Source organism: Drosophila kikkawai, chromosome 4 (genome assembly GCF_030179895.1).
Source record: "Drosophila kikkawai strain 14028-0561.14 chromosome 4, DkikHiC1v2, whole genome shotgun sequence".
NCBI lineage: Eukaryota > Metazoa > Arthropoda > Insecta > Diptera > Drosophilidae > Drosophila > Drosophila kikkawai.
In genome coordinates this window covers 799,478-824,236 of record NC_091732.1, presented here as the reverse complement: position 1 = coordinate 824,236, position 24,759 = coordinate 799,478, and the positions used below count along the sequence as shown (strand labels likewise).

The 24,759-nt window shown below is 32.9% G+C and overlaps 3 protein-coding genes and 1 long non-coding RNA gene across 7 annotated transcripts; 2 read left to right on the top strand and 2 right to left on the bottom strand.

Annotated features, from left to right (window-relative positions):
* Window positions 1-2,656: 2,656 nt before the first annotated feature.
* Abcd1 (ATP binding cassette subfamily D) lies at window positions 2,657-8,124 on the bottom strand. 2 transcript variants are annotated; one of them, XM_017179021.3, is made up of 8 exons: window positions 7,746-8,124; window positions 5,690-6,440; window positions 5,140-5,279; window positions 4,894-5,066; window positions 3,893-4,770; window positions 3,148-3,237; window positions 2,950-3,075; window positions 2,657-2,893 (listed from the first exon to the last, which is right to left on the bottom strand). In XM_017179021.3, exons 2-8 carry the CDS (start codon window positions 6,391-6,393, stop codon window positions 2,782-2,784), a joined length of 2,223 nt encoding a protein of 740 aa, XP_017034510.2. In that variant the 5' UTR covers window positions 6,394-6,440; window positions 7,746-8,124; the 3' UTR covers window positions 2,657-2,781. The 2 variants fall into 2 exon arrangements, with proteins under 2 accessions (XP_017034510.2, XP_070143742.1); XM_070287641.1 differs by lacking the exon at window positions 7,746-8,124 and adding an exon at window positions 6,805-6,945.
* Window positions 8,125-8,577: 453 nt separating this feature from the next.
* Crk (Crk proto-oncogene, adaptor protein) lies at window positions 8,578-10,287 on the bottom strand. Of its 2 annotated transcripts, none has more exons than XM_017178977.3 (6): window positions 9,902-10,287; window positions 9,717-9,834; window positions 9,379-9,534; window positions 9,178-9,306; window positions 9,029-9,127; window positions 8,578-8,966 (listed from the first exon to the last, which is right to left on the bottom strand). In XM_017178977.3, exons 1-6 carry the CDS (start codon window positions 9,931-9,933, stop codon window positions 8,721-8,723), a joined length of 780 nt encoding a protein of 259 aa, XP_017034466.1. In that variant the 5' UTR covers window positions 9,934-10,287; the 3' UTR covers window positions 8,578-8,720. The 2 variants fall into 2 exon arrangements, with proteins under 2 accessions (XP_017034466.1, XP_017034458.1); XM_017178969.3 differs by having other exon boundaries at window positions 9,379-9,583; window positions 9,712-9,834; window positions 9,902-10,284.
* On the top strand, window positions 9,424-9,894 carry LOC138929042 (uncharacterized). The gene is made up of 2 exons (XR_011445469.1): window positions 9,424-9,488; window positions 9,658-9,894. It is a non-coding gene; the product is annotated as an uncharacterized lncRNA (long non-coding RNA).
* A 655-nt stretch (window positions 10,288-10,942) lies between the features above and the next one.
* LOC108083269 (uncharacterized) lies at window positions 10,943-23,569 on the top strand. 2 transcript variants are annotated; one of them, XM_017178991.3, is made up of 5 exons: window positions 10,943-11,321; window positions 12,708-12,770; window positions 12,960-13,488; window positions 17,671-17,894; window positions 17,954-23,569. In XM_017178991.3, exons 1-5 carry the CDS (start codon window positions 11,309-11,311, stop codon window positions 21,361-21,363), a joined length of 4,239 nt encoding a protein of 1,412 aa, XP_017034480.1. In that variant the 5' UTR covers window positions 10,943-11,308; the 3' UTR covers window positions 21,364-23,569. The 2 variants fall into 2 exon arrangements, with proteins under 2 accessions (XP_017034480.1, XP_017034489.1); XM_017179000.3 differs by having other exon boundaries at window positions 12,708-12,874.
* Window positions 23,570-24,759: the final 1,190 nt, after the last annotated feature.

The following is a 24,759-nucleotide window of genomic DNA, read 5'->3' as shown; positions in this document are numbered from 1 at the left end:
TAACTTAAAATTAATTAGATGACGAGGAATTTTAGTTTTTCTAATGATTTTTCTCTAACAAAGAGCAAATTTTCCGAAGTGTGTCTATAGGTGGTATAGGCATCCCAAATCCTTCAAATAAGGTAGAGGCAGGCGGTTTATATTAAATAGTAACAATTGGGTACATATTGGGGCAAGAATATACAAAAAAAACGCCAACTATTTTGGGCATGCTTGTAGCTTTGGCGCCAAGTGTGTATACACTTTCGTAGTGATGGTAAAATTTTCAGAGTTGCACCGAAAGACTATCGCCTAGCTATCGCCAAACAAACCGTGGTTAGATTTTAATGTGTTCTAACGGCGGTCCATTTAGGAAAATTCAGAACGTCAAAACCTTATAGACTGTTTGTTTAACGGACGGTGAATGCGCTTTGACGGTGTGTGGGAAGACCCTATAAGGCTTTTTTTTGGTCACACCGGACAGCTGTTTGTAAAAAAATTTGTTAATAAATATGGCATTTAAAAGCCCTGGTTAAATCCCATATTATGGGCTTCCCCTTGACAGCCCTTGTCAATGCCACTTTTAATACTAATATTATAATTTCAGTCAGAAGTTTGCAACGCAGTGAAGGAGACGTTTCCGACCCTATAAAGTATATATATTATTGATCACCATCAACAGTCGAGTCGATCTAGCCATGTCCGTCTGTCCGTTTCTACGCAAACTAGTCCCTCAGTTTTAAAGCTATCTGAATGAAACTTTGCATATAGTCTTCTATATACTCTCACTGCTATATATGTCGGAACGGGCCGGATCGGACGACTATATCATATAGCTGCCATACAAATGTTCGATAAATTTTTAGAAAAAAAATTATAACTTGGCTGTTTTTCAATAATATTTTATCATTTTTGAGATAAACTCTGTTTAGTGTCTGTTTTCGGCATTATAATTTATAATATAATAAGAAATGAAGCTAACTTCGGCACGCCGAAGTTTGTATACCCTTGCAGATTGGTTTCGATGTTTATATTATAGATTTAAATGCTGAATTATAATGCCGAGACACTAAACAGAGTTTATCTCAAAAATGATAAAATATTATTGAAAAACAGCAAAGTTATAATTTTTTTTCGAAAAATATATCAAACATTTGTATGGCAGCTATATGATATAGTCGTCCGATCCGGCCCGTTCCGACATATATAGCAGTCAGAGCATATAGAAGACTATATGCAAAGTTTCATTCAGATAGCTTTAAAACTGAGGGACTAGTTTGCGTAGAAACAGACAGACAGACAGACAGACAGACAGACGGACAGACGGACATTGCTAGATCGACTCGGCTGTTGATGCTGGTCAAGAATATATATACTTTATAGGGTCGGAAACGTCTCCTTCACTGCGTTGCAAACTTCTGACTGAAATTATAACACCCTGCAAGGGTATAAATATGAAAACCAATCTGCAAGGGTATACAAACTTCGGCGTGCCGAAGTTAGCTTCCTTTCTTGTTTCTTTCTTTCTTTAGACAGCGGCCAAACTCCATATAAAAAAAACGGCGTTCTTCTTCTTCCTTTTTCGACACCGTGTTTTTTATATGGAGTTTGGCCGCTGTCTAAATTTAGACAGCGGATTTTCGTCCTTAGAGTACTAGTATAAATAAAAGTAATTATTGTTATTGCACGATATAGGCTATTCTGTTTACTCTCTTTATCTGACAACGTCATTCAATTTTCGCAGGTATAATTTTCGTCGTCAGAGTACCGGCAAAATCGACGAGTCGAAAAGGTCTTCTTCTTCCTTTTTTCACATTGTTTTTTATATGGAGTTTATCCGCTATAACAGCGGATTTTCGTCGTCAGAGTACTAGGCTTTAATTACAATTTTTTCAGAAGAGCAGTATTTTGTTAATGGTTCAAAACTGGTATATAGTATATTCTATGCAGACCTATATATTTTTGCGGCTAATGCATTGGCCAATGCTTTAAAATTGCTTTAAAAGTATCATACATTAGTCCCGCTCGCATTTGTGTAAAACCCTATGAAGCTGTCTTTAATGAAATATATGATAGAACTATTTAATTATAGATCTTACAAAATATGCAAGTTTTAATGCTTTCTCCAATGCATTAGTCGCAAAAAAATATAGATCTGCATAGAATATAAATAAATAATGGATATAAAACCGTAATTTGTTTAGATATATGTATAAATTATTAATCTCGAATTCAGTGGAATCTTTAGTTATTCTTCAATAATTACTATTTATATATGTATGAATAATTAATTGTGTACTTATTGATTATGTATTTGTATAGTGACAAGAATGCAGTGCACACTGCGCAGTGCTGCATTTGTGGCACTGGATGAAATAAATGAAACACCCGCCTTTTCAAGGAAAGGGGGCGCCACATTAAGCAAAAAATTATTTTGAGGTAACTTGCAAAAACTATTGTTTGGACCAAATTGAATATCCCGCCTTTTATGAGGAATAAGAACACGTGTCCATTATTTAGTTGTCTTGGCATTTGATTGTTGGCAGGAAGTTCGAATATAACGATTTGTTTCAGGACGATTATTTATACGATACTTGCCCACTGATTACTGATCCATCGCAGATCAGTAATCAGTGGTTCTGCTTAACGCATCCAATTCAAATAAAACAAAAAACAATGGATTTACACTTATTATTATTTATACTTGCAACGTAATGATTTCTTGTACGTATATACAAAAATACAAACTTTTTATTTATTTTATAATATTAAAGATGTACAATCTCCATACAATTTGAAAACTTAGGAAGTTGTTTGGGGCTTGAATTTTTCCGCTTGCTGCTCGTTTGAACTCATTTTTCTAAACTGCCAATTTCCCAGACCATCAAACTCCAAAATATGGGTGTGATATTTCCTTAAAATAGTAATTCATATTAAAAAGGTAAATAATAGGAAGATTTAAACTCTCACCAAAGGGTCGGCCTATGAGTTATTGTAAGCAGTGTAATGCCCATGCCTTTGGCTATTTCATAAATCGAACTTTCAACGTCAATTGATACGGCGCTTGTGCATTCATCAAGCAGAGCGTAACGTGGTCTAAAAAGAAAGGTAGGGTTCAAAAACATACTTATTATGTTGTAAATTTATTTTAAATATTTTATTTTATACTTATGGTAGAAGAGGCGAGCCACCGCCATTCGTTGTTTTTCCCCGCCCGATAATATATCCTTCCAATCACGTACAACGTCAAAGCTATCGCTGTAAATATAAAAACAGTACATTTTACCAAGTAACATGAAAGCTAACTTCGGAACCGACCGAAGTATATATACCCTTGCAGTTCAAAAACGGGCCTAATTTATTATTTTGAAGTATTTTAAAATCTAAATAAAATAAGATATAGTAGTCCGATTTTCATACAGAAATTCCAGACTATCAAAAAATGGCTATATCTCATAGTATAATAAAATATGTTGTAAGTCGGCAAAGTTATATTCATTGTTCTAAACATTTGCAGAATGTTCCTATAGCAGCTATAAGATATAGCGTCAGATTTTCATATAACAAAAAATGAAATTCTAGACTAATAAAAATGGCCATATCTCGAAATAAATTGTATATATATATGCTGAAAGACGGCAAAGTTCTTATTTTCTTTCAAAAGTTTTTTCGATCCTTCCTATTTAAGCTATAAGTTATTATCGATCGTTCCAGCCTTTTTCAACATATATATGTACATAGTTATGAAAATAGTCAGAAGACTATATGCAAAGTAAAAACGGACAGATGGGCATAGCAAGATCGACTCGAATGTACTTTATAGGATCTGAAATGACTCCTTCACTGAGTCGCAAACTTCTGAATAAAATTAGAATACCCTGCAAGAGTATAAAAATACTATAAAACTTTATACCGTTGGGCGATGTGTTCAAGGCTGACCAATTTTAAAATATGCCTCAGCTCGTCTTCTGTTATTTTTTTGCGTTTCATATCGTCGCGAGTATCGGGATATATAATTTGGTCGCATAAACTTCCTATAGACATATAGGGACGTTGCGGAATATAAAACATACAAGGAACATCTTCAACAGGACGAGGAATGTGCAATTCTCCAGCATAAATCGGCCAAAGTCCACTTAATATTCGGAATAAACTAGATTTTCCGCAACCATTTGGGCCAGTTATTAACAAATGAATACCGGGCTCAATGCACAATGTAAGTTTTGGTACTACTATATCACAGTTGGGTGTCACCACTGGCACTTCTCGAAGGCTTATCGACATATTCTTAGGATCATCCGTATAAATTATGCGGCCCTTTGCTATTGGTTTTCCATTACGAAACTCGATAATCCCGTTCGATTGATCGTCCGATTGCGCTACACTTGTTTTGCAATAAATTCCCTGTGACGTCTCCTCAAAAACATCCATCATGCCGGCGACGCGATATGTGTAGCCAGCTAGAGCAACAATTTCCTTATACGATGACATTAAACGCTCGATAGCATCGGCAGCGGAAATTAATAAATTTCTTGCCGTTGTTAAATATTGTGTGCGTTCACTGACACTCGATTCCGCATGAGCGGAATTGTCACGATCTGTCAACGGTCCGGCACTGGGACTGCTATTGCCTGTTAAAATTGGCAATGATACCATAATCATACCCGTGCCGGACCAAACATATTTCATAAAGAATTGTTCGAGCATTATAAACCAAAGTTTTTGATTAAATATTGTAGTCATTTGATTAACAAGACGATTGTAGGCCTGTCGTAACTGATGCATCTCAACCTATATATGCATATAAATTTAAAATAATTATATAATGAAATAGTAATTCATTACTTCTTTTTTCCCTGGGTAACTAATTACGCAAATGACTTTTCTATAAAACGGTTTTAAAAGAAAACTTACTCTATGACCTCCGTAAAACGCAATTTCTTCAGCATTGGTGATTATCCGGGAGTGAATATGTCTAAGATAGCCATATCGGTTAGCTTCCTCCGATACCAATTGGCCAAACTTTGGTGAAACGACTCGTAATATGTGTGCTGTCAATGCAATAACGCTGACTGACAAAGCAGGTCCTGTTAATACGTTAAAAAAAACGGTAAGGAATGGTTATGATTAATATATGAACAAAAATATTTAAATATATACCTGTTAATATATTGGCTTTCATTTTTCTTGATGACCTCATTAATGCTAATCCAATAAGCATTAGGTCGAAGCAAGGCTTGGTCAAGCTACTGTACAAATGAGCTACAGAACTGGCAAACACTGATATATCTTCCGTAAGTCTGCGTAGAGAAAGTTCAGTTAACTTTTATTTATTTCATTTCAATAAGAGAAATCAATCTTCGGAAGCCGAAGTTTTCATACCCTTGCCAAATTGCAAACAATTGGCTAATGTTATTCAAGTTAAAAAATAAAAATTAATTTTATATTGTTGAGGTAAATGTTGAACACTTTCTTGTCTTTTTTTAGGTAAAATTCTGTAATTCAGAAATCATTAAATGTATAAACAGGGTATTTCCTTAACGACTGAATAACTGAATTACTAAAAATATCGGAAGCGGAAAAAAGCTGTTCCAATACAAACTTCTGAAAATATCGGCGAAATATCGCGATATATCGCCGATATTTTGAGTACTTCAGTCGTGAAGGGAATGTCCATAGTATGAATAGGAAATGTAGAATTACGACTCACCTATGATCTGCATTTTCAATACGACCGTCCAAATTAGAAACTCGATAGTAATTTTGATTTTTGAAATATAATCGATAAGAGTGACGCACTAGTCGGGTTCTAAATGCCAAAGCTAGTTTACTCTCAAGAAAGCGTATCATTGAATTAACAAAAGTAGCTGGTATAGCAATACCAAACCATTTCAGCAACACTAATGCAAACTGCCTAATATCCTTTCGTACAATAAATTTAACAAGAGCGCCCTCCAGTGCTGCTACATAGATACTAAGAAAAGTTCGGGAAATTAGACAAAACGTGTGTACGCTCAATAAGCCAGTTTCATAGCACAACGGTTGTGGTATCATTATCTTGACCAGCATTCCCAGTTGTTTTAAAAACGCCTTGTTGAGTCCAGGCTCGATGGTAGTTTTTTTTTTTAGCTGCTGTGCAACTAATAATTTTTCTGCTTCCGCAAGCTGTAAATCCTCTTCAGAGCCATCGCCGTTTGTTTCCGTTGGTGTAAGAGCACCATTATTGTTGACTTTAGTTTTTGCCTTTTTAATGCTGCCGTGCTGCGAATTTTGAATTACGTAAGGAATGGTCACTTTAATCGTAAGAGCCACTATTGCACTAGTCACAAGAGCATAGCTAAAAGCGTGTTTAGTGAGACCATTTTGTTCACACGTCTCAGCAATACGGTCAACATATTTTGATAAAACGCTCATTATATATCAGTAAGTTTTCAGGTTTTAAATTTAATAACAATTTATTGCTAGAAATAGAAAAAAAATTGCATAAGAAACAAAATAGTGTAAAATACGTAAAGAAAAGAAGAAAAATTTAATAAAAATTTTTTTTTTAATTTTTAGAGTAACGGTTATTTCTCGCCTTAGAAACATATATTCAGTTTCACTTAAGGCAAGTAAATCTATGTAAAAAAAACAACAATATCCTTACTTTAATCTTTGCCATATTAAAGAGCCAATTATAAATTATGAATGGTGCGTTTTATTATATAAAACACGAGGAAGAAATCTTTTTTTGAATTTTTAAAGATTTAAAGAGAATTTATATTTCCAATAATAAAAAACTAACATTTAGTTTCTAATTTCCAAAGGTAAATGTTTAGAGCGTACCGCAGTTAAAAATATTTAAATTATATCAATGGTAAATCATCCGAATGTTTTCTTGCGCGTGTTCGTTTTACTTTTCGAAAAGCGATTTTATACTAAATGCCGTTAACACAAAAAAGACCGTTTTCGTCGCGCCTTTACGCTAAACTAGTTAATACGATTAAAAGTTTACACCTCAAAAGTTATTTGCCATAAGCTGGTAATAGGTAGATAACAAAACCATCCCAGACTTCCATTGTTGTGTACATGTACATATGTATGTATGTATATACCAACAAAAACATAAAGAAACTATATTGAGACCCTTATATATAAATGCTATATAACTTTGTAAAGTAATTCTATCAAAAAAAAAAGGTTGAAAGTTCATTTTTAAATCGATAAGCCTATATATGTACATTAAAGCATTGCAAGGTCAGACATACATATGTACATAGCTATTTTAATCTTTGAAAACGTATTATTCTACCGGATTAGATTACCAATATAGAGTTAGCTTATGAATGTATGTAGATATTTTTACAGATTCATATGAAATCGGTAGAAGGTCCGAAGTGGTATAAGTAATTAAAGACTCTGGCGGAAGTTGATAGATTATCAACCTATAAGGAACTTTGGAACTACTCTTTTATCTTTGTTATAGCTCATAAATGGACAATCCCGTTTAAGTTCATATATTATTTTTAATGTACTCGGTACAACTTACATAAAATAATTATATTCTTATATTTTTTAGGTAAAAACGTCGCATTAAAAAAAGTCCGAAATGTGGTCCTAATAGGAACGGTGCATTTTCTGCGCGGTGCACATCAATTCAAAGCAAACTCATATTATATATGTACATACATATGTATGTGCATATATACTTATACTGAAAAAGTATATACATACATACATTATATACATATGTATTTACATTTATACCAACATACATACATACTTACGTTAAGAATTGCTTTTCCTAAACGTTTATAGTTTTACTAAAAACTATCACAGAGTCCAAACTCCAAAATCAGGAACATAAGTGTGATGCATGTTTGTGTGTCCTGCATGTACAATGTACAATATGTACATACATATATTCATTTAAATGCTTCTTGCTATGCAAACTTGCTTTAGCATTGTTTGTTTCGCAATAACTTAGCAAATTCCTAATGTATGTAAAATATTTATCACAGATTACAATTTATCAGTTTAAGGTTTATATTATAATTTGAAGAAGATAGAATCAGCATTATTCCTAAACTATGTTTAAGGCATTTGCATTCACTTATAAAAACAAAAAACCTGCGACCGAATAACACAAAAGCTTAAAGCTTACTGGTGTATACTAATACAATCTATATGAACTATATACATATATATATGTATGTATGTAATTAATGTACGTATGTATGTATGTATGTATGTATGTGTAATGATAGAGAACATACATATGCATATTTTTATATTATTTTTTTGTATACAGACATTGCCATAACTAACAATAAATGTACATATGTATACAAACATACACATTGATGTCCATACATCCGTATCTATGACAAACATAAAATATAACTTCGTGCGGGGCACTTGTATGACAAATGAAAATAAATAATATTGCATATTATGTACAATGTACATATCCTATGTATGCAAGTTATGAATCTTCACAACTATCGACTCAATACCACCACTAATCTGGCTCAAACAAGATATAGAGTGATAAATTTAGGCGCGAGTAGTTGCAGTATAATTACCTTTTAGAATTATCCATTATTTAGCTAAAACATATTTGTTTGTTGGTCACATTCCATGCCTTTTTTAATTATATTATACTTATAATAGGTTGGTATTCCATATTCTTGATTATATTAACAATTGTTTTAAATACATTTAACTTTAAATAAGAATTAGATGAACATATTTTTTTTTTCTTATTGTTCCCATTCACTTTTACTGGTGCCATTTGAACGTAACTCTGCTAAATCACAGTCGTCGACGAATTCAACGTGCGTAAATGGGAAGTGACCGTTTCGACCATTTAGCTCCCCCTCCCATTGGCCATTTATATTTGTTTTGGTGACTTTAATAATATCGCCTATTTCCAATTTCAACGCAGTCTTGTCGTATGCATTTGGCACCCTCGACTGTTTAACACGGGCATATGCTGGTAGTTTGCGCTAAATAATATTTAATGTACTATTAATTTACACACCCAAATGTTGCTTTTTAACACACTTACATTTAGGTCTGTCCTTTTTAGGGAGCTACCTCCAAGCAAATTTCCAGTTAATGGATGATGAGCAGCTGTCGTTGCATTCTCATCCATGTTTTCGTCATACTGCCAGTGAAACAGTTAATACAAATTCGGCAATTATTATTTGCACATACCCGATCTATATAGGGAACAGGTATTTGACCAATTTGACCCGATGAATTTCTCGCCGTCCACCATTGCTCTTCGTCCTTGCGTATTATTGTTAGAACTTCACCACGATGAAAGGGCAAATCGTCTTGGTCCTTTTACATAATACGATTTTTATAATTTTGTATATATATATATTTTTTGTAATAAAATATATTAATACTCACGCTGCCGACAAAATCAAATTTTCCCTGTACTTTTTCTACTCTTTTTAGGGCCGGTCGCCTCAGTGGTGTAGTGTCCAAGTAATGTAGGGTGTAAAAAGTCAATAGTTTTGGTAAGTCATCAAATGATTGATCTCCAATGCGATAAACGTAATGGTCCTGTTGTTGAACTTTGTTAATGATATAGTTGCTAACTTTAGTATCTTCTCTGATAAATAAACAGATTAAAAGGAAAGAATTATATTAATATTTAATTGACTTTGTATTTTTTGCATGGCGCAGCATCACTATAATATATTTGGCTAATATATTGATGTAAACGCTTGATGTATTTACCTTACACACAGTACATAATCGCCCGCTATGGAATTACTGTCACGAACTAAAAAGACCCCACGTTCACGCTCGTTCATCAAGGCTTCTGTGGCGTCCTGCCGGGACATTGGACCAAAATACCAGCTATAAGAACATATTTAATGTATATATAAATAAGTGTTTGTCATATACACAATGCAATTATTTATACCTGTTTTTATCTTCCACATCAAATGCATCCATATCTGTTTTTTATACGATGATTCGGCCTTGCGTTAAATTTTAGATATGCATGAGAACATGTATAATTCAAATATCTCATGCAATAGGGAAATAAATATAATTTTATTAATATAATTATCCGAAATGTTTGCTTTTTATATGTGTATCCAAGTTCCACACTAGAGCTGTAAGAAACATCGGAAACCGTTTCGCGATGTATCGGATGTGGTATCTAATGAACTACCAGCGATATTGCTTTTATATATATCAACAATGTTGATAAGTGATAAGTTGAAAAAAAGCTTAAGAAATTGCACAGTTACAGTAATTATTGTATGCAACCAGATTTTTTTTTATTTTAGATAACTTATTTCTGCGGGTTGGGATAATAGTGTATCAATTTATCGATGTTTTCTATGGTAGTAATACATAAATACCAAATCCGACATTAATACACCATATTCACTTTTTAAAATCTCTTCTATTGAAAGCTAAAAAATACATATCTAGCGTTGCGGGTATTTGCCAATTGAAGAGGTAATCATGGGTATTGTCTTGACAACTGAACTACTGAAAATATCGGCGATATTTTTAGCTGTCATTCGAACGACAGTCACAAGATATGGAAATACCTTTTGTATTATCCTATATAACCTTAAATCATTTAGCATTCCAAAACTTTGATTTATACTAACTCTATAGCCACACTGGCTTTTTAGTCATTCAGTCCATATTTCGAGCGACCTAAAAGTTGCTAAATGGCCAAAAATATCGTACTGAAGTTCTTATGAAAACACCTGTTTTCAGTGGCCGATATTTTCAGTAATTTAGTCTTCCGTCATGGGAATACCCTTAAGGTAGTCAGAAGAATCGCGTTTGTTTATTTTAATAAATAAATTAAAAACATATTCTATTATGTCATGAATATATAAAAGAATACCCTTACTAATAGATACCTTGCAACCAGCTATGGTTTAAACAACCTTAATCGGTGACACCGATTAATTGATCGATTTTTGTGAGTCCGCCATTTTGTGTGATGTGTGTTGCACAGTGAAAAATCCAAGACGTCATAACCTGGATTTGAATGTTGTATACTTACTTAAATAATGTGTAAATCTATTTAAATGTTCATAGAGAAAAACATTTTAAACTAGGGATGGGATGGTTATCAATATAGATGACTATAGCATTGTATTTAAGTGCGTACATTATCTGCAGTGCTAATATATGTGTACACAGCTGAATGCATGCATATGTATGTATGCATGTATTCCGTGTTGGTGCTAAGTATGCAAAAGCATTTACATACTTGATATATTGGAGTATGATGCAAACACATTTTTAATGAATTTATCATTAATATAAAGTGTGTTAAAGTTGTGGAACAAAAGTCATGGACAAGAAAGGTAAGTCGGCTATATATACATATTATATTATAAGACATTTTTTGTATACAAAAATATTTATATATATATATGTATATATATTACACATAATATATAGTACATAGATGTTTATACATAAATGTTTGTTTTTTTATCATAACGTTTATAAAATAGTGTTAATGTATGGAACAGCGAAGTAGGCATTTGAAAGTAATGCAAAAATGTTTTTAAAGTGAAAGTGAAGATACCTTTTAAAGATGAAACTAAGTGTATGTTATGTTAATAGACAGATTTGTATATATGTACATATGTATGTAAAACATGTTTTTGTCCACTGAACCTAAAGTATTTGTTACTTAATCTTTATTACTATTTGATATAATCATAATAACATCTCTATATACATATGTATATTTATTTCATAACAACCAACATGTTTTTATTTGCAAATATAATTAATGTTGTTTAAAAAACTATAAATATAAATATCTCAAAGTATTTCCTATACGATGGAAAAACTGTCTAAACTAAAAAAATATCGGTTATAAATTTAGCCATTCGGGGAACTACCCAAAAACGTCACCCGTCAAACTTTCAACAAAGACCAAGTTGCTGGACATGAATATATGTACCTATCGTATTCTTATATATATTCTTTAATAATTTTAAACAACTGGATATTTCATTTAGCAATCCAAATCGTTTACTTTTATGAAGTTTTAAGCACCGGCTTTTCAGTAATTTAGCCTATATTATCAGCGACCTCGGCGATTCTGAATAACTGAAAATATTGAAAGAGTTTTTTGTTTGGAACAGCTATTTTTAACTGCCGAAATATTCAGGTATTCAGTCGTATAAGGAAAACATTCTGCGTATTCCCTTGTTGAATATATCGGCGATGTATCGCAATAGTTAGCCAATACTTCCAGCCGTAACGGGAACGACCCAAAAACTCAGCCGCAAACATGTGTAGAACTTTTGTATTATCCCATAGAATCTTAAATTATTTTAAACTTCAGGACCTTTCACTTAGCAGTCCAAAATTTTAATATTTAACCACTCTGGCTTTTCCGTCAATTAAGCCATATTTTTAGTGACCCTAAATGACTAAAAAATATCGCATAAGCAGTTTGTATGCAAAAAGTTGTTTTCAGTGGCCGATATTTTCAGTAATTCAGTCGTAAAGGGAATACCCAGACCGTATGTTAAGGGCCAATATATTGATGTTTAAACATAGATACATCGAATTCTGTATTTTTGCTTACAGTATGTGTTAGAATACCTTTCGTGAGTTGTAGTACTATGCTACTGAGATTTAATCCATTGAACATTTTTACTCATATATAGCTGATCGTTTATAAAGAGTTTTCGTGTATTAATATAATATTTTCTGCAATTACTTATCAGGTGCTTTTCCTAACCGTAACGTCAACTTAATCGAAGGATCCATCCACTTGCAAGATCTATTTAGTAAGTAGTCATTAAATAGATGGACCAATAACATTATGCTATCATGTCTCAAACGGACCTAAGCTTTCTAATTAATGTGAAAAAGCGTGGTTCTTTGCAATATGGTAATTATATTTTAAATTTAATGTTATTATTTATCAAGAAATGTTAAACTATGTCTTATCTTTAACATATTAATTTTTATTTTAGGCCCGCCAAAAAAACTAAGCAATGAATTTACACAAGAAATAATAAAAGTGAAAGAAATACACGGAATATCACTCCTTTCGACAGTATTAAATAACAATAAATATCGATTAAATACAGATAAATATACATTAAATACTTATATTGTGTTACGAAAAATGCTTTGCCATCAAGCTGCCCTCTTACTATTACTGCTTTCAATCGTCACTTGCCAAATTTCTTTAACACAATCCTTATTATTGGATGACATAAACAATAATAAAACTATATCACAAGCTAAATCGAATAGCGGACAAGGTAGAATCAACAATAGTACTGGGGGCAGCAATAATATGATATCTGCTGGTAACTCCAATTCTCCAATTGGAGAAAAAGATTATTTGGAAAAGCTAAATAATTTTGAACGTAGTGTTGCGGCCGTTTTGATAAAAGTGGCCTATGGAACAACCTCAACAACTAAACGAAGTATACCAGACTCCAGTTATTCATTGGGTTTAACAACAGTTGCGACACCATTTCTCACAACGCAAAGGTAAGTAGGAAAAAAATTTATAATATGCACATATATATATAATTTTTGGATGATTGTTCGTTTTCAAGATAATTACAAAACGCTTTCGCACGCGACCGTACAAAATGCACTTTTTCAGACAAACACTGATTTCTCCAAAACGTGATAAACGATTTTAGTAAAATTTTTTTAATGTATTATGCATAGATTAAACTTTTAATTTTAATTTTATTTATTTCATTTTATTTATTAACTATTATTATTTTTTAGGTAAATTAGAAAAACAAGTATTTTATATCTACTCTTGCATTGTTCGAGTGATGTCAGAAAGAAAAAGACAAAGCTAAATGCCTGTTTTAAAAGTTATCATCAAAACAAAACGACCTTTTTTATTGTGATTCACCAATTAAAAGAATTGGTTTTTCTCACATTTTCGTTTAAGGGGGGATATACATGTAAACCAAAATTTTTTGGGCAAATTTTTTTTTGGGTTTAAAAAATAGTTTATTATTTAAAGAATATAGTGTGTAAGTTTCATTATCGAATTCCAACTCTAAGTGCCTCAAATCAAGTATGCACGCAAGGTTCGCAAGTGTTAACGTGTTAACTCATCAAAAACTTTAAACGTCTTTTTCTCAGCTTCTAATTTTTGCATTTCTACCTATGCTCTGGACACGATTCACAAAAAACTATGTAACATATCGGAGTGAATCAAAAATTATTATGATCAGCATGAAATTTTCTTCTATTTGAACCTACATGGTTGTTATAAAACTGAGTATTAATATTTTTTAAGAGGGTGGGAAGTGAAAACTGATCACCTGAAAATGGCATTTTTTCCTTCAAATCAAAATTTATTTTTTTTGTCTTGATTTCTTTTTGGTTTTTTAGGTTCAAATAGAAGATAAAGGTGTAATGAATACAAAAAAATTTAGTTTACGGATTTCGGACAGGAATTACGAGCTCTATCGTGTCCATAGCACGGCAACTCAAAGCTCGAGGCGCTACGGCATATGTTCCATAAGTCCGCCATTTTGTAAAATATTGTTTATAACTAATTTTTTTCATCTCTGATTCTACTTTTAACTATATCCAAAGTTTCACGACGATTGCTTGACTATTTCTTATAAAAAAAAATTCACGAAAAATGGCCAAATTTTGACCGCTTACATGTATATCCCCCCTTAAGGGTCCATTCTGGTTAGTTGGGTCAAAAAATAGGCAATCTTTAGGACCTTTTTTTGACAAAGGAAAAGACAGAAAGTTCAAACTTTGCATGTTTATTTCTCATAGTTTAGAGATGATTTAGCACAAATTTTCAAAATTTTTAGAGCATGTCCTGAAGCAGGACACAGGACGACGTAAGCCTCTGCAAAAAAAGGTACCCCTCTGGCGACCGTCCTGCAGGACGTAAAAATCGACTCAAACCAAAAATTCAAAGATTCAAAATTACTTTTTCGTTTTTCGTGAAAATTTTCTTCACTTTTTTGTTAATAATAAATCCAATGTATATGCTATCAATATAATTGTAGTCTATTCCATGGACAGCTTCATTACGCGCATTTAAAAAAAAAAATATTAAGATTCGTTAAAAATTGACTGAGATAGGACGGTCGCCAGCTCGAAAAACGTAGTTTTCCAGAAAACGCGTTTAAAGTTTTATGTTTGCTCTGTAGCTGCTTTGAGTCGGCCGGTTTGGAGGCTCATAACTTTTAAACTATTACGTATTTCGATTTGTTCTTTTAGTATGATGTTCTATACACTTAAAATATCGAAAAATGCAAAAAAAAAATTCAATTTTTTTTTCAACTAACCAGAATGGACCCTTAAATATTTTGAACAATTTTAGAGAAGTTTTATTGTTTTGGCCGCGAGTATTGTTTCTGGAGAGTTACCCATGTATATTAAATATTAAGGGGGGACATCTGAGTAACTGGCAAAAAAAAAACCCATTTTCTAGAATTTTTGTTGGCCAAATGAAAAAGCCAATCGAAAAATCTTAAAGTAGGTTTGATAATGTTAGTTGTGAACTACAAAATACCTAACGTCCTTAATTTTTGATCTAACACAAAAAATCAAATTTTGTTAGTTTCTGTATCTCAACCGCTATCGACACACGTAGGATTTTTTCGATATTTTGACTTTTAGCAAAATGGTGAGTGATTAAATAAAATGTTCAATTTTCATCAAAAAAAGTCACAAAATTGTTGATAAAAAAAAGTAAGCAAAAACAAAAAAAAAAAAAAATCCTACGTGTGTCGATAGCCATAGGTATTTTGGATATACTGTAAAAATTTCAGATCGATCGGTTAAGATTTGTTCGAGTTATGTTTTCGGCCAACTCAAAAAAAGTGGTTTTGAAATAAAACGCGTTTAAAGTTTTAAGATCGTATATATTTACATAAGAGGCATCGCCGCAGAATGGAAAATTTCGACACTTAGACACATTTGCCGGACTCTATCTTTTGGTATGTTATTTTTAAGACACTAAAGAATTTTTTAAGCAAAAAAAAAAAAAATTTCGATTTTTAAAAAAAGTTACTCAGATGTCCCCCCTTAAGGGGGTGGTAAGGTTAATTCGGTGCAAAAAAGGCCACTTTTCAAAAAATTATTGTGGCGGAACGGCTAAAGTTAGCTTAATGAATTAAATACCATATAATAACACAACATTTGAATAATTTTTTAAAAATTTTGTATTGAAAAATATTTAGACGTAGACAAGTTATAGGGAATCTCCCGAGTCGCCTCCAAAAAATGTTGTTTTGCGGTGTACATCCTAACAGTCCACAGGATCATCCGATCTAAAAAAATTATACCTCATTCGTTAAAGGATAAGTGTCCCGAGGTATTCAGGAAGCGTTTTTTTTTTTTTTTAGTTTTTTTGTGATTTTTTTAGGAAATTTGAAAGTCAAAAACCCGATTTTTGACTAAAAAAAAACGTTATTTCTTAATTTAAAAATATATGAAAATTAAAAATTAAAAAAAAGCCGACGTGAATACCTGAGGAATTAGTTAAAGAATGTGTGTGCCAAAATTCAAATCGATCGGTCCAGTAGTTTTTCTGTAATCGTGTACACCGATTTGAAAAATTGAATTTTTCAGGAGAGCGCTTTAAACTTTGTGATTCTCATACATTTAACACCAACCGACCTTCGTTCAACTCCGCATAACTTCGTCAATTTTACTATGATCGATGTAAAACTTGGACACAATATTCTTAAGAATATTATATATATTATGCCTTAAAAATAAAAAATAAAAAAAAAATTACGAAAAAAAAAAATTAAATACCTTACCCCCCCCCCCCCCCCCCCCCTTAATAATATGCACATATATGTAATATTATAACATTTTTATAGAAAATATGTTATATAAAAAATAGATTTTATATTTTTTTAAAGCATTTGTTGAAAGTATCTTAACAAAACACCACATAAATATATATATTATTTTTTGTTATAAATATGTTTTTTTTGCGATATATCCAACCACTTATTCAACCCCACAGAAATAACAAATTTTGTCCCCTCCCTTTTCCCTAAAATTACACTAATATGGATCGCGAGCCACATCGGCCTACACCCGCAATCTACTCATATAAATACAAAGCTGTCAACAGACAACAACTAATAATAAATAACAGACTACGCTTAGGACACAGCCAAAATCACAATCGCTCATTACCTGGATAGATCCCTACAAACCCATGTACATACGTTCTGCAAAAATGCCATTATTGACACCAAACATACTTGAAGTGTTAAAATAATGTGTATCTAAAAAAGACATTAAATCTAAATAAAACACTGGCTTAAAATAAAAATTTGAATGCACTTTTGTTTAAAATTGTTCCATTAATATATATAAAAAAAAATTGACGATTCGACAAACATTTGAAGAAATCCCAGGCAAAAAAAGTTTGAAGTGCATGAATATTCAGAGTGCGGCATTTTTGTTGGCACTGGGTGTATATTAATGGACTGTACAGTACTTTTCCAACCCAGCACCATATCCTTTAGCCACGAAAAACCAATCCAACTCTTAGCCAATCCAACAAAAAAAGGAAAAAAAGTTCTCCCATTCCTCCACATCAAATATCTGTACAGTAAAAATATATACTTACTTTTTTTCCATCCGAAAACTCAATTTTTGTTATACATGCCATATGTAGGATTAATAATCATGTTATATTTATATTTTTAGGTATCCTTTATCAATACATCATCAACAACCAGGTGTCAACCACCAAAAGAACTATGAGTTGGATTTAGAAAGAGATCATGCTTTGCCCACTTCAGCCCCTAATGCGGATATCTTGAAGAGTAATAATAATCCAACATATCCAAATCCAAATCGTCATTCGTCACATACACAACATGAAAGGGATCGCCATAGACAGCACTACAATTCAACGCCAAATCCAGCCAGTATGTTATTATTATTATTAAAAATAATTTTAATAATTAAAATCTAAATTAATTTCAAGTTCCCAACCTCTTCAACAAAAAAGCAAACAACGGCCTTGCTCATTCGCCAACCATACCAATGTATCCAGGGGATCACTTACCATCTTACTCGCCGCCATCGCGATCCTTTTTCACGCCTCCGCTGCCTCCGGAATACCAAAATCCCTTCGCTGATAAACCCACTCTAAGAGGGACAAATAATGAGGGTTTAATTGGTATCAATAGGAGGCCCATCCCACCGCCCAGCCTAATGCCCAGTCAGGATCGGATACCCATAAGACCACCGGAATTGGGAGGTAACAACGACCCTAATCCCATCCTGAGTTTAGATACAAATAATCCTTCAATAGAGCCGAGTAGCTCGCATAATATCGATGACGCTGTTACCACAATGGATAGGAAAAAAGCCTTGAATACGCCAGCGCGTCCCCACGAGGAGTATTTGAATGAAAAAAAGTCAGCTAGCACTGCGAAAAATTCCCAAGAACAGGATCAGATAGGTGACCATGATCCCATAATTAAGAAAAGTCAGGAAGTCTTGCCCAATATACGTAGGATTCTGGGCTCCAACGGTAAAAATGGTGATATTCCAGCTGTTCTTCTAAAGCAAGTGACTCAAAGGCCTAATATCATAAGCATACGAAATCCGCCTTCATCACCTATAGTTTTGATAGAGAAACAGGAAAAGGGAACAAATCAAGAGGAAAATATAGCAGATGGCTCTGCTTCGGTGTTAAGTTCTAATATAAATCAAAGTAAAATGGATTATTATGATAATGCCAATCAAAGTCAGACCACACCATCGGCTGCGGCCGCAATTGGTGATGTTATCTCTGCCACATCGTCCTTGTCCTATGCCACTACCAATTCCGTTGCCAAGACCACAGTGGGTAAAGAACTCGGGGCCATGCCGAATCTGGGCGAACGTGAGAAGGCCCACACTACGTGGTCTTGGGCCTGGAATATACACATTTATCTCTCCGTTGTACTTTTCACCATTCTTTCAGTTTATTCCCTGTACAAACTCTTAACTTTTAACAAGTTGACACACTTGTTTGCCCAGTCCTACTTCATTTGCATACATTTTATATTGATTTTAATCTGCGCCATGCGTATATTTTTTCTATGCTTTGATGCCTATAATGTGCACGGGTCATTTAATATTTTTGCAGCGGAGTTGCTGTTAAACCTTCCCTCTACATTCCTTACTGTAGCCTTTTCGGTTTTAATTTTATTTTTATTTCTTAAGTCACTAAATCACAAAAATAATCGCTATTCAGCTTTGATAAGACCTCTGACAGTAGTTGTGGGCTGTGGCGTGCACGTGGTTCTTTGTGTAACTCTGCATTATGTTGAGTCTTATACATTAAAGAATCATTTACTATATTTTCAACAGCAACAGCAACAGCTATACTTTCGCAGACAGTTGCATTTTCAGGGAGGAGGCGGTGCAAGCTTGACGCCGCCTTCATCGGCTGCTATTCTACCTCCGCCACCAAGGGTGTTGACTCTGATTTGTCAAATTATTTACATATTTATTTGCTTGAGCTTGGGTCTACTCTACTTATATCTATATCGAATTTTAAAGAGGATTTTGCGTAGTAAATCACAGAATTATATTCATGGCTATCAGAACTTGTCGTATGCCATACACATTACCATTGCCACAGCTTTGCTCTTCGTCTTAATGGCTGTCCTGCAGATATTTGGCGCCATATGTATTGCCACCTCTACGCGGCAAATGAATATCATAGATGTCGATTGGTTACAATGGGGTTATCAGTTTTCCCTACGATTAATCGAAATTGCCATTATAACGTTGATTACATGGGTAACGGGCCTAAAGACTAGTCTCGGTGGTAATGATTCAGTAACAAATAATACTGGAAATGTGGGCACGAATGATGTACGTATGGTGAGTTGTGCATCAACGAGAGACAAACATGTTGTTGGCAACGTTGCAGGAGTTTCAAATTTTTTCTTACCCTGCACTTCGAGCTCGAGTCAAGAGGTCTTTGATACCGATTATCCCGCCATATGCAATGCTAATACGAATCTACACACGTACACCATGCGAACGGGGAAATTAATCTACGATGACAGTTATGCCTTGAATCCCATGGGTGCTGCGGGCTCTTCGTCCACTAATCCAGGTAACAATGGACGTTCTTTTGAGTATCAACTGCAGGAGCCCATGTATCAAAGGCCCTACGATACAGGCTCTATGAACAGTCAAAATCTATCGGAATATCATCATGGTCATGTTCAAGTCCAGAACTATCATCATAAGCCCCATACTATGCGTTATACGAATGATTCGGTAACAGATCACTACGAAAATCCCAATTTTAATTTAAAAAATCCAGAGAGTTTAGAAAGAAATACTGCGGAAACTTGCTATTCAGAACCCTTGGAGCATGAAAATAATAAAAGATTTGAGTTCAATATATTCGAGAGGCCGGTTTATAAGGAAAAGACTTTGAATTCTAAGGATGCAAATAATATTGAAAGCTTTCAGGATCATAAGATGGGAAATGGGAGAAAATTAAATGGCGGAACACTTGAACGTAACTATTTTGATAATACAAATCAGACTCATCATACTGAAAGACGTAGCTCAAACTCAACAAGTAACTCTTGTTCCTCTTCCAATGGAGGTAATGCTCGCTATCCCAGCTATAACTCCTATGAGCGGTGTTTCTTTACGGGCGTAAGAAAAAGTGGAACCTTAAGTCAAATTGGAGTTCACTCAGAACGTACCTTGGAACCATCAATGGTATTGGGGACCCATCATCGCATGATGACAAATGGGGCTCAAACCTTGGGAGATAGAGCAGCTCATTATTACCAGAGAGGAGGGGCAGTCAAAGGACGTAACACCCATCTCAGATCTGGTACTAATTCTGATCTAATAAAAAGTATACCCATTAGGGAGCGTCAGCTACCCTATGATCATCACAATTCCGATGAGGAAGACGATGATGAAGAAGAGGATGATATAATATCTGGCAATAATGTCGAGTGTACAAACTTGATTAACAATGAAGGCATCACGACGGTGACAAATGGAGAGGATTGTACTACAAATTCCACAATTAATGATAAATCCATGATAACAATTACTTCTTCAGGAGTTAAGAATAATACTAACGATCCATTATTGAATTCCAATAAAAATGGTAATAAACTTCGTACTGCATCATCAGTTTCGGTAGCTTCTGCTTCATCCAATTCCTGTACGACAACATCAAGTGCTTCGGATAGTATGCTTGTGGCAGATCAGGGGTTCTTACGATTTCGTTCCGCCGAAGATCAGCATAATATAACCTCCAATGGGTCTTCGTCCCAAGTGGTGGTAGACCCCTCTTCCGCCTCTCTTTCTTTTCGTCATCAAGGTTGCAGTGCGACTGAGAATGGCATCGATTGCTAAAAGATAAATCACTATATATATTGCATCCAAAATATAGCTTAGCTCTTTTGCAAAAATTTTCTTGCAGATTTTAAAATGAATTGAAAGATTAATACGGGTAATATATATATTTTACCGTTGCGATAAATCGATTTTTTAAAAATATTTTTGCAATATAATCGAACAAAGCGACGAATTAAATACAATTTTTTCAGTAATTGTTACTTCCATGTTAAATACATATGAGCGCAATTCTCGATGTATCAATTTTAAACTATATATCCCTAAAAAGAATGTTACAAGAATACTACAAGAATGCTATGCTCGACAAAAGAAGGGAATTTTTAACAAATAATTTGCACTATGACATTTTTAATTGTTTTCAAATCTGCGGAAATATTTGTAATAGCAATTAACTATATTTAATGGCAGCTAGTTTTCATGTCCCCAATTTATGCCAATACAAAATAGTAGTTAAAAATCACCACTATATTTCTAACTATCTTCAAACTTGTGATATACAGATATAAAAAATATAAAAACTAGCGAGGGAAGTCGAAAAAGAAAGAATATTACAATTCATATTAGAAACAACTATCAGTACATATTTAAATCATTTTTAACATTATCATCACACCATTAGCATTAAATTAGGCAAGTGTATTTATTTTTAAGCAAGATTAATATTCAGAATAGTCCTCTCAAAGTTCAGTTCATGCATTATACAGTTGTTTTTTTTTTATACTTGGGTGTCAAAATATATGTATATATAGATGCTGTATAGCTTAGGTGCGAATGTCATTATTGCATTGTTGTACGTTTAATAAATCGATATTTGGTTTAATATAACAGAAAAGTATTTTTCTGTTATTTTTTTTTAATAATATTGCTATTCGATATTTTAAATTTTGATATCAACTTTTACAATATTGAGCGCGATATTATTATTAAAAAGTATTTTTCCGATATTTTGTATAATATCGACAACGTAAAATGCGAAATTTCGATATTTCAATCTTACGATATGGAGCGCGATTATTTTATCTATATATATATCCGACCCTTTGATTCTATATATACCTACCATTCAAACATCCATTTATTACCTGAAAAATGTGTATATAAAAAACTTTAGAAGTACTATGTTTAATATGTTTAATTTTAATATTATAATAAAAACACTTACTTTCGTTGTATATATTCAATTATATCTTTAATGTTCTCCTTATCTTATATAAATCAACGAAAAAAGCAACGTTTTTAGAAAACACGACATGTAAATTAACAGAGCCATTTTAAGTTATTTCGCTATATTTGAAATCAAAATACAATAATTAATTAATTAAATTAAATGACAAACAGATGATAAACAACTGAATTAAATTTTATGACCAAACTTTTATAATGCACATTGCGTTTTTAGTATAAGCATACAAAGAAACAACTCACACAAAAATTGTCAACTACAAAAATTAACAAAAAAGACCCGATATAATAACAATAAAATATTCGATTTTTGTACAATGATTCGAAATATTATTCGAATTTATTAACAGAAAGGCTTTTAAGAATATAATTTATGAAACTCTAGCCTGTTAGAAAATAATAAACACGTTTATGGCACAAATAGTACTGATTAGTTAAGGGCTTTTTGCATTTTCTATTGTTAAAAACAAAAAATGATTTAATAAAGAAAACTACTTAATACTGATATAAAATAAGAATTTAAAGAATTACTCACTAAGGTTAATAGTTGGTAATCTCTTTCTATGCAGCAATCTGAAAAACGCCATGAAAAAGGAATATATATTTCGGAAATGCCACAGAAATTGATTGTACTATAGGTATAGAAATTCATTCAAAAGGTATTCAAAAATGAGTTCTGAACTTTAATTTTTTATTTAAATGAGATTTTGAGCCTGCTTAACGATTTCTGTGGCCCTCGTGTATATTTATATAATAAATAATATAATAAATATATATTGTTATTATATGTATATATATATATATATATATATATATATACTATCGCATGAAAAAAGAACGAATTGAAACCAGAAATTTTTCCGTATTAGACACGTATTTATATCCCTTACTTTATACATATTAATTGACAAAGAATCAACCTATAATGCGTATTCTTGAATGTAATTAAATTTAAATTATAATAAATCTTAGCCAAGCGACAAAATAAATATATATAATAAATACCATTAATATTTTTGTATATCTTTTGGGATTTTTTTTTTTGCAAAATTTTCAGAACCTAAATAGTTCTTTTTATGGTAAGTGTACATCAAACAAAAATATCTTCCATTATAGCGGCAAATACACGTGAATTGGATACCAAAACTAAAATGGGATATAAAATTGTTGTGATAAATAATTTTAGAACTTATTCAAACAACAACAACCCATTACAAGGCTAAAGGGTATTACTACTATTTATCATAAGAGAATCTCCAATTACTCGTCATTTAATTCAATAGATGACGAGAAATTTAAGAATCTCTAGTGAAAAACTTTCATATAACTAAAGTCAAATTTAGATACACAATAGATGGAAAACAAAATGAGAAATTTCTGAGTGCCAAAACCTTATGGCTTATATCTACAACGAATCGTGGAAGGCAGATGGATTTTTGTGGTACGACTCTATAATCGACTGAAAAGCCAGTATGTCTCTTTTTAACACCCTTGCAGGGTATTACAATTTTAGTCAAAGTTTACTATGCAGTAAAGGAGGGATTCCCACCCTTTAAAGTATATATATTCTTGATCGGCATCAAAAGCCAAGTCGACCTAACGATGTGTGTTTGCCCTTCCCTCGGTCTTTCCTTTTGTCCGTCTGTCAGTTTTTGTGCAAACTAGTCCCTCAGTTGTAAAGCTATCTAATACTGTTTTCCCACACAGCGCATTTGTGAGGAACGGTTGGGATTTTAAAAAAAAAGTGAAACTCGTGTTCCCACAGAGCTGCGTCAAAGTGCATCTGCATCCGAACAGCTGATCGATCAGCTGTGGCTCATGAAAACTTAAACAAAGGCTGTCGAATTGGCTGTTGCAAATTTGAAATGGAGCATTTACCAACTATTTTGGCTGTTGTACAACAGCAAAAGCGCAGATTGCGTCAAATTTTATCCGCACTAACTTAAAATGAATTAGATGACGAGGAATTTGAGTTTCTTTAATGATTTTTCTCTAACAAAGAGCAAATTCCCCGAAGAGTGTCTATAGGTGGTATAGGCTTCCGAAATCTATAATTAAAGAAGTAGGCGTTTTATATTAAATAGTAACAATTGGGGACACTTTGGGGCAAGAATATACAAAAAAAAAAAAAAAAAACGCCAACAACTATTTCATTTGTTCCTCGCCAAGTTTGTTTACATTTTCGTAGTGTTGGTCAAATTGAGAAAAGAA

Excerpts from the sequence above, each read along its gene's own strand:
- LOC108083269 (XM_017178991.3), top strand. Across the intron at positions 12,771-12,959 it reads CCACTTGCAAGATCTATTTA|GCCCGCCAAAAAAACTAAGC; the intron begins GTAAGTAGTCAT and ends TTTTTATTTTAG. Across the intron at positions 13,489-17,670 it reads CCATTTCTCACAACGCAAAG|GTATCCTTTATCAATACATC; the intron begins GTAAGTAGGAAA and ends TTATATTTTTAG.
- Crk (XM_017178969.3), bottom strand. The coding sequence starts at position 9,933 with ATGGATGCATTTGATGTGGAAGATAAAAACAG. Across the intron at positions 9,835-9,901 it reads GATGTGGAAGATAAAAACAG|CTGGTATTTTGGTCCAATGT; the intron begins GTATAAATAATT and ends ATGTTCTTATAG. Across the intron at positions 8,967-9,028 it reads TAAAAAGGACAGACCTAAAT|CGCAAACTACCAGCATATGC; the intron begins GTAAGTGTGTTA and ends AATATTATTTAG.
- Abcd1 (XM_017179021.3), bottom strand. The coding sequence starts at position 6,393 with ATGAGCGTTTTATCAAAATATGTTGACCGTATTGCTGAGACGTGTGAA. Across the intron at positions 4,771-4,893 it reads CGTTTTACGGAGGTCATAGA|GTTGAGATGCATCAGTTACG; the intron begins GTAAGTTTTCTT and ends ATGCATATATAG. Across the intron at positions 3,238-3,892 it reads CTTGAACACATCGCCCAACG|CGATAGCTTTGACGTTGTAC; the intron begins GTATAAAGTTTT and ends TTATATTTACAG.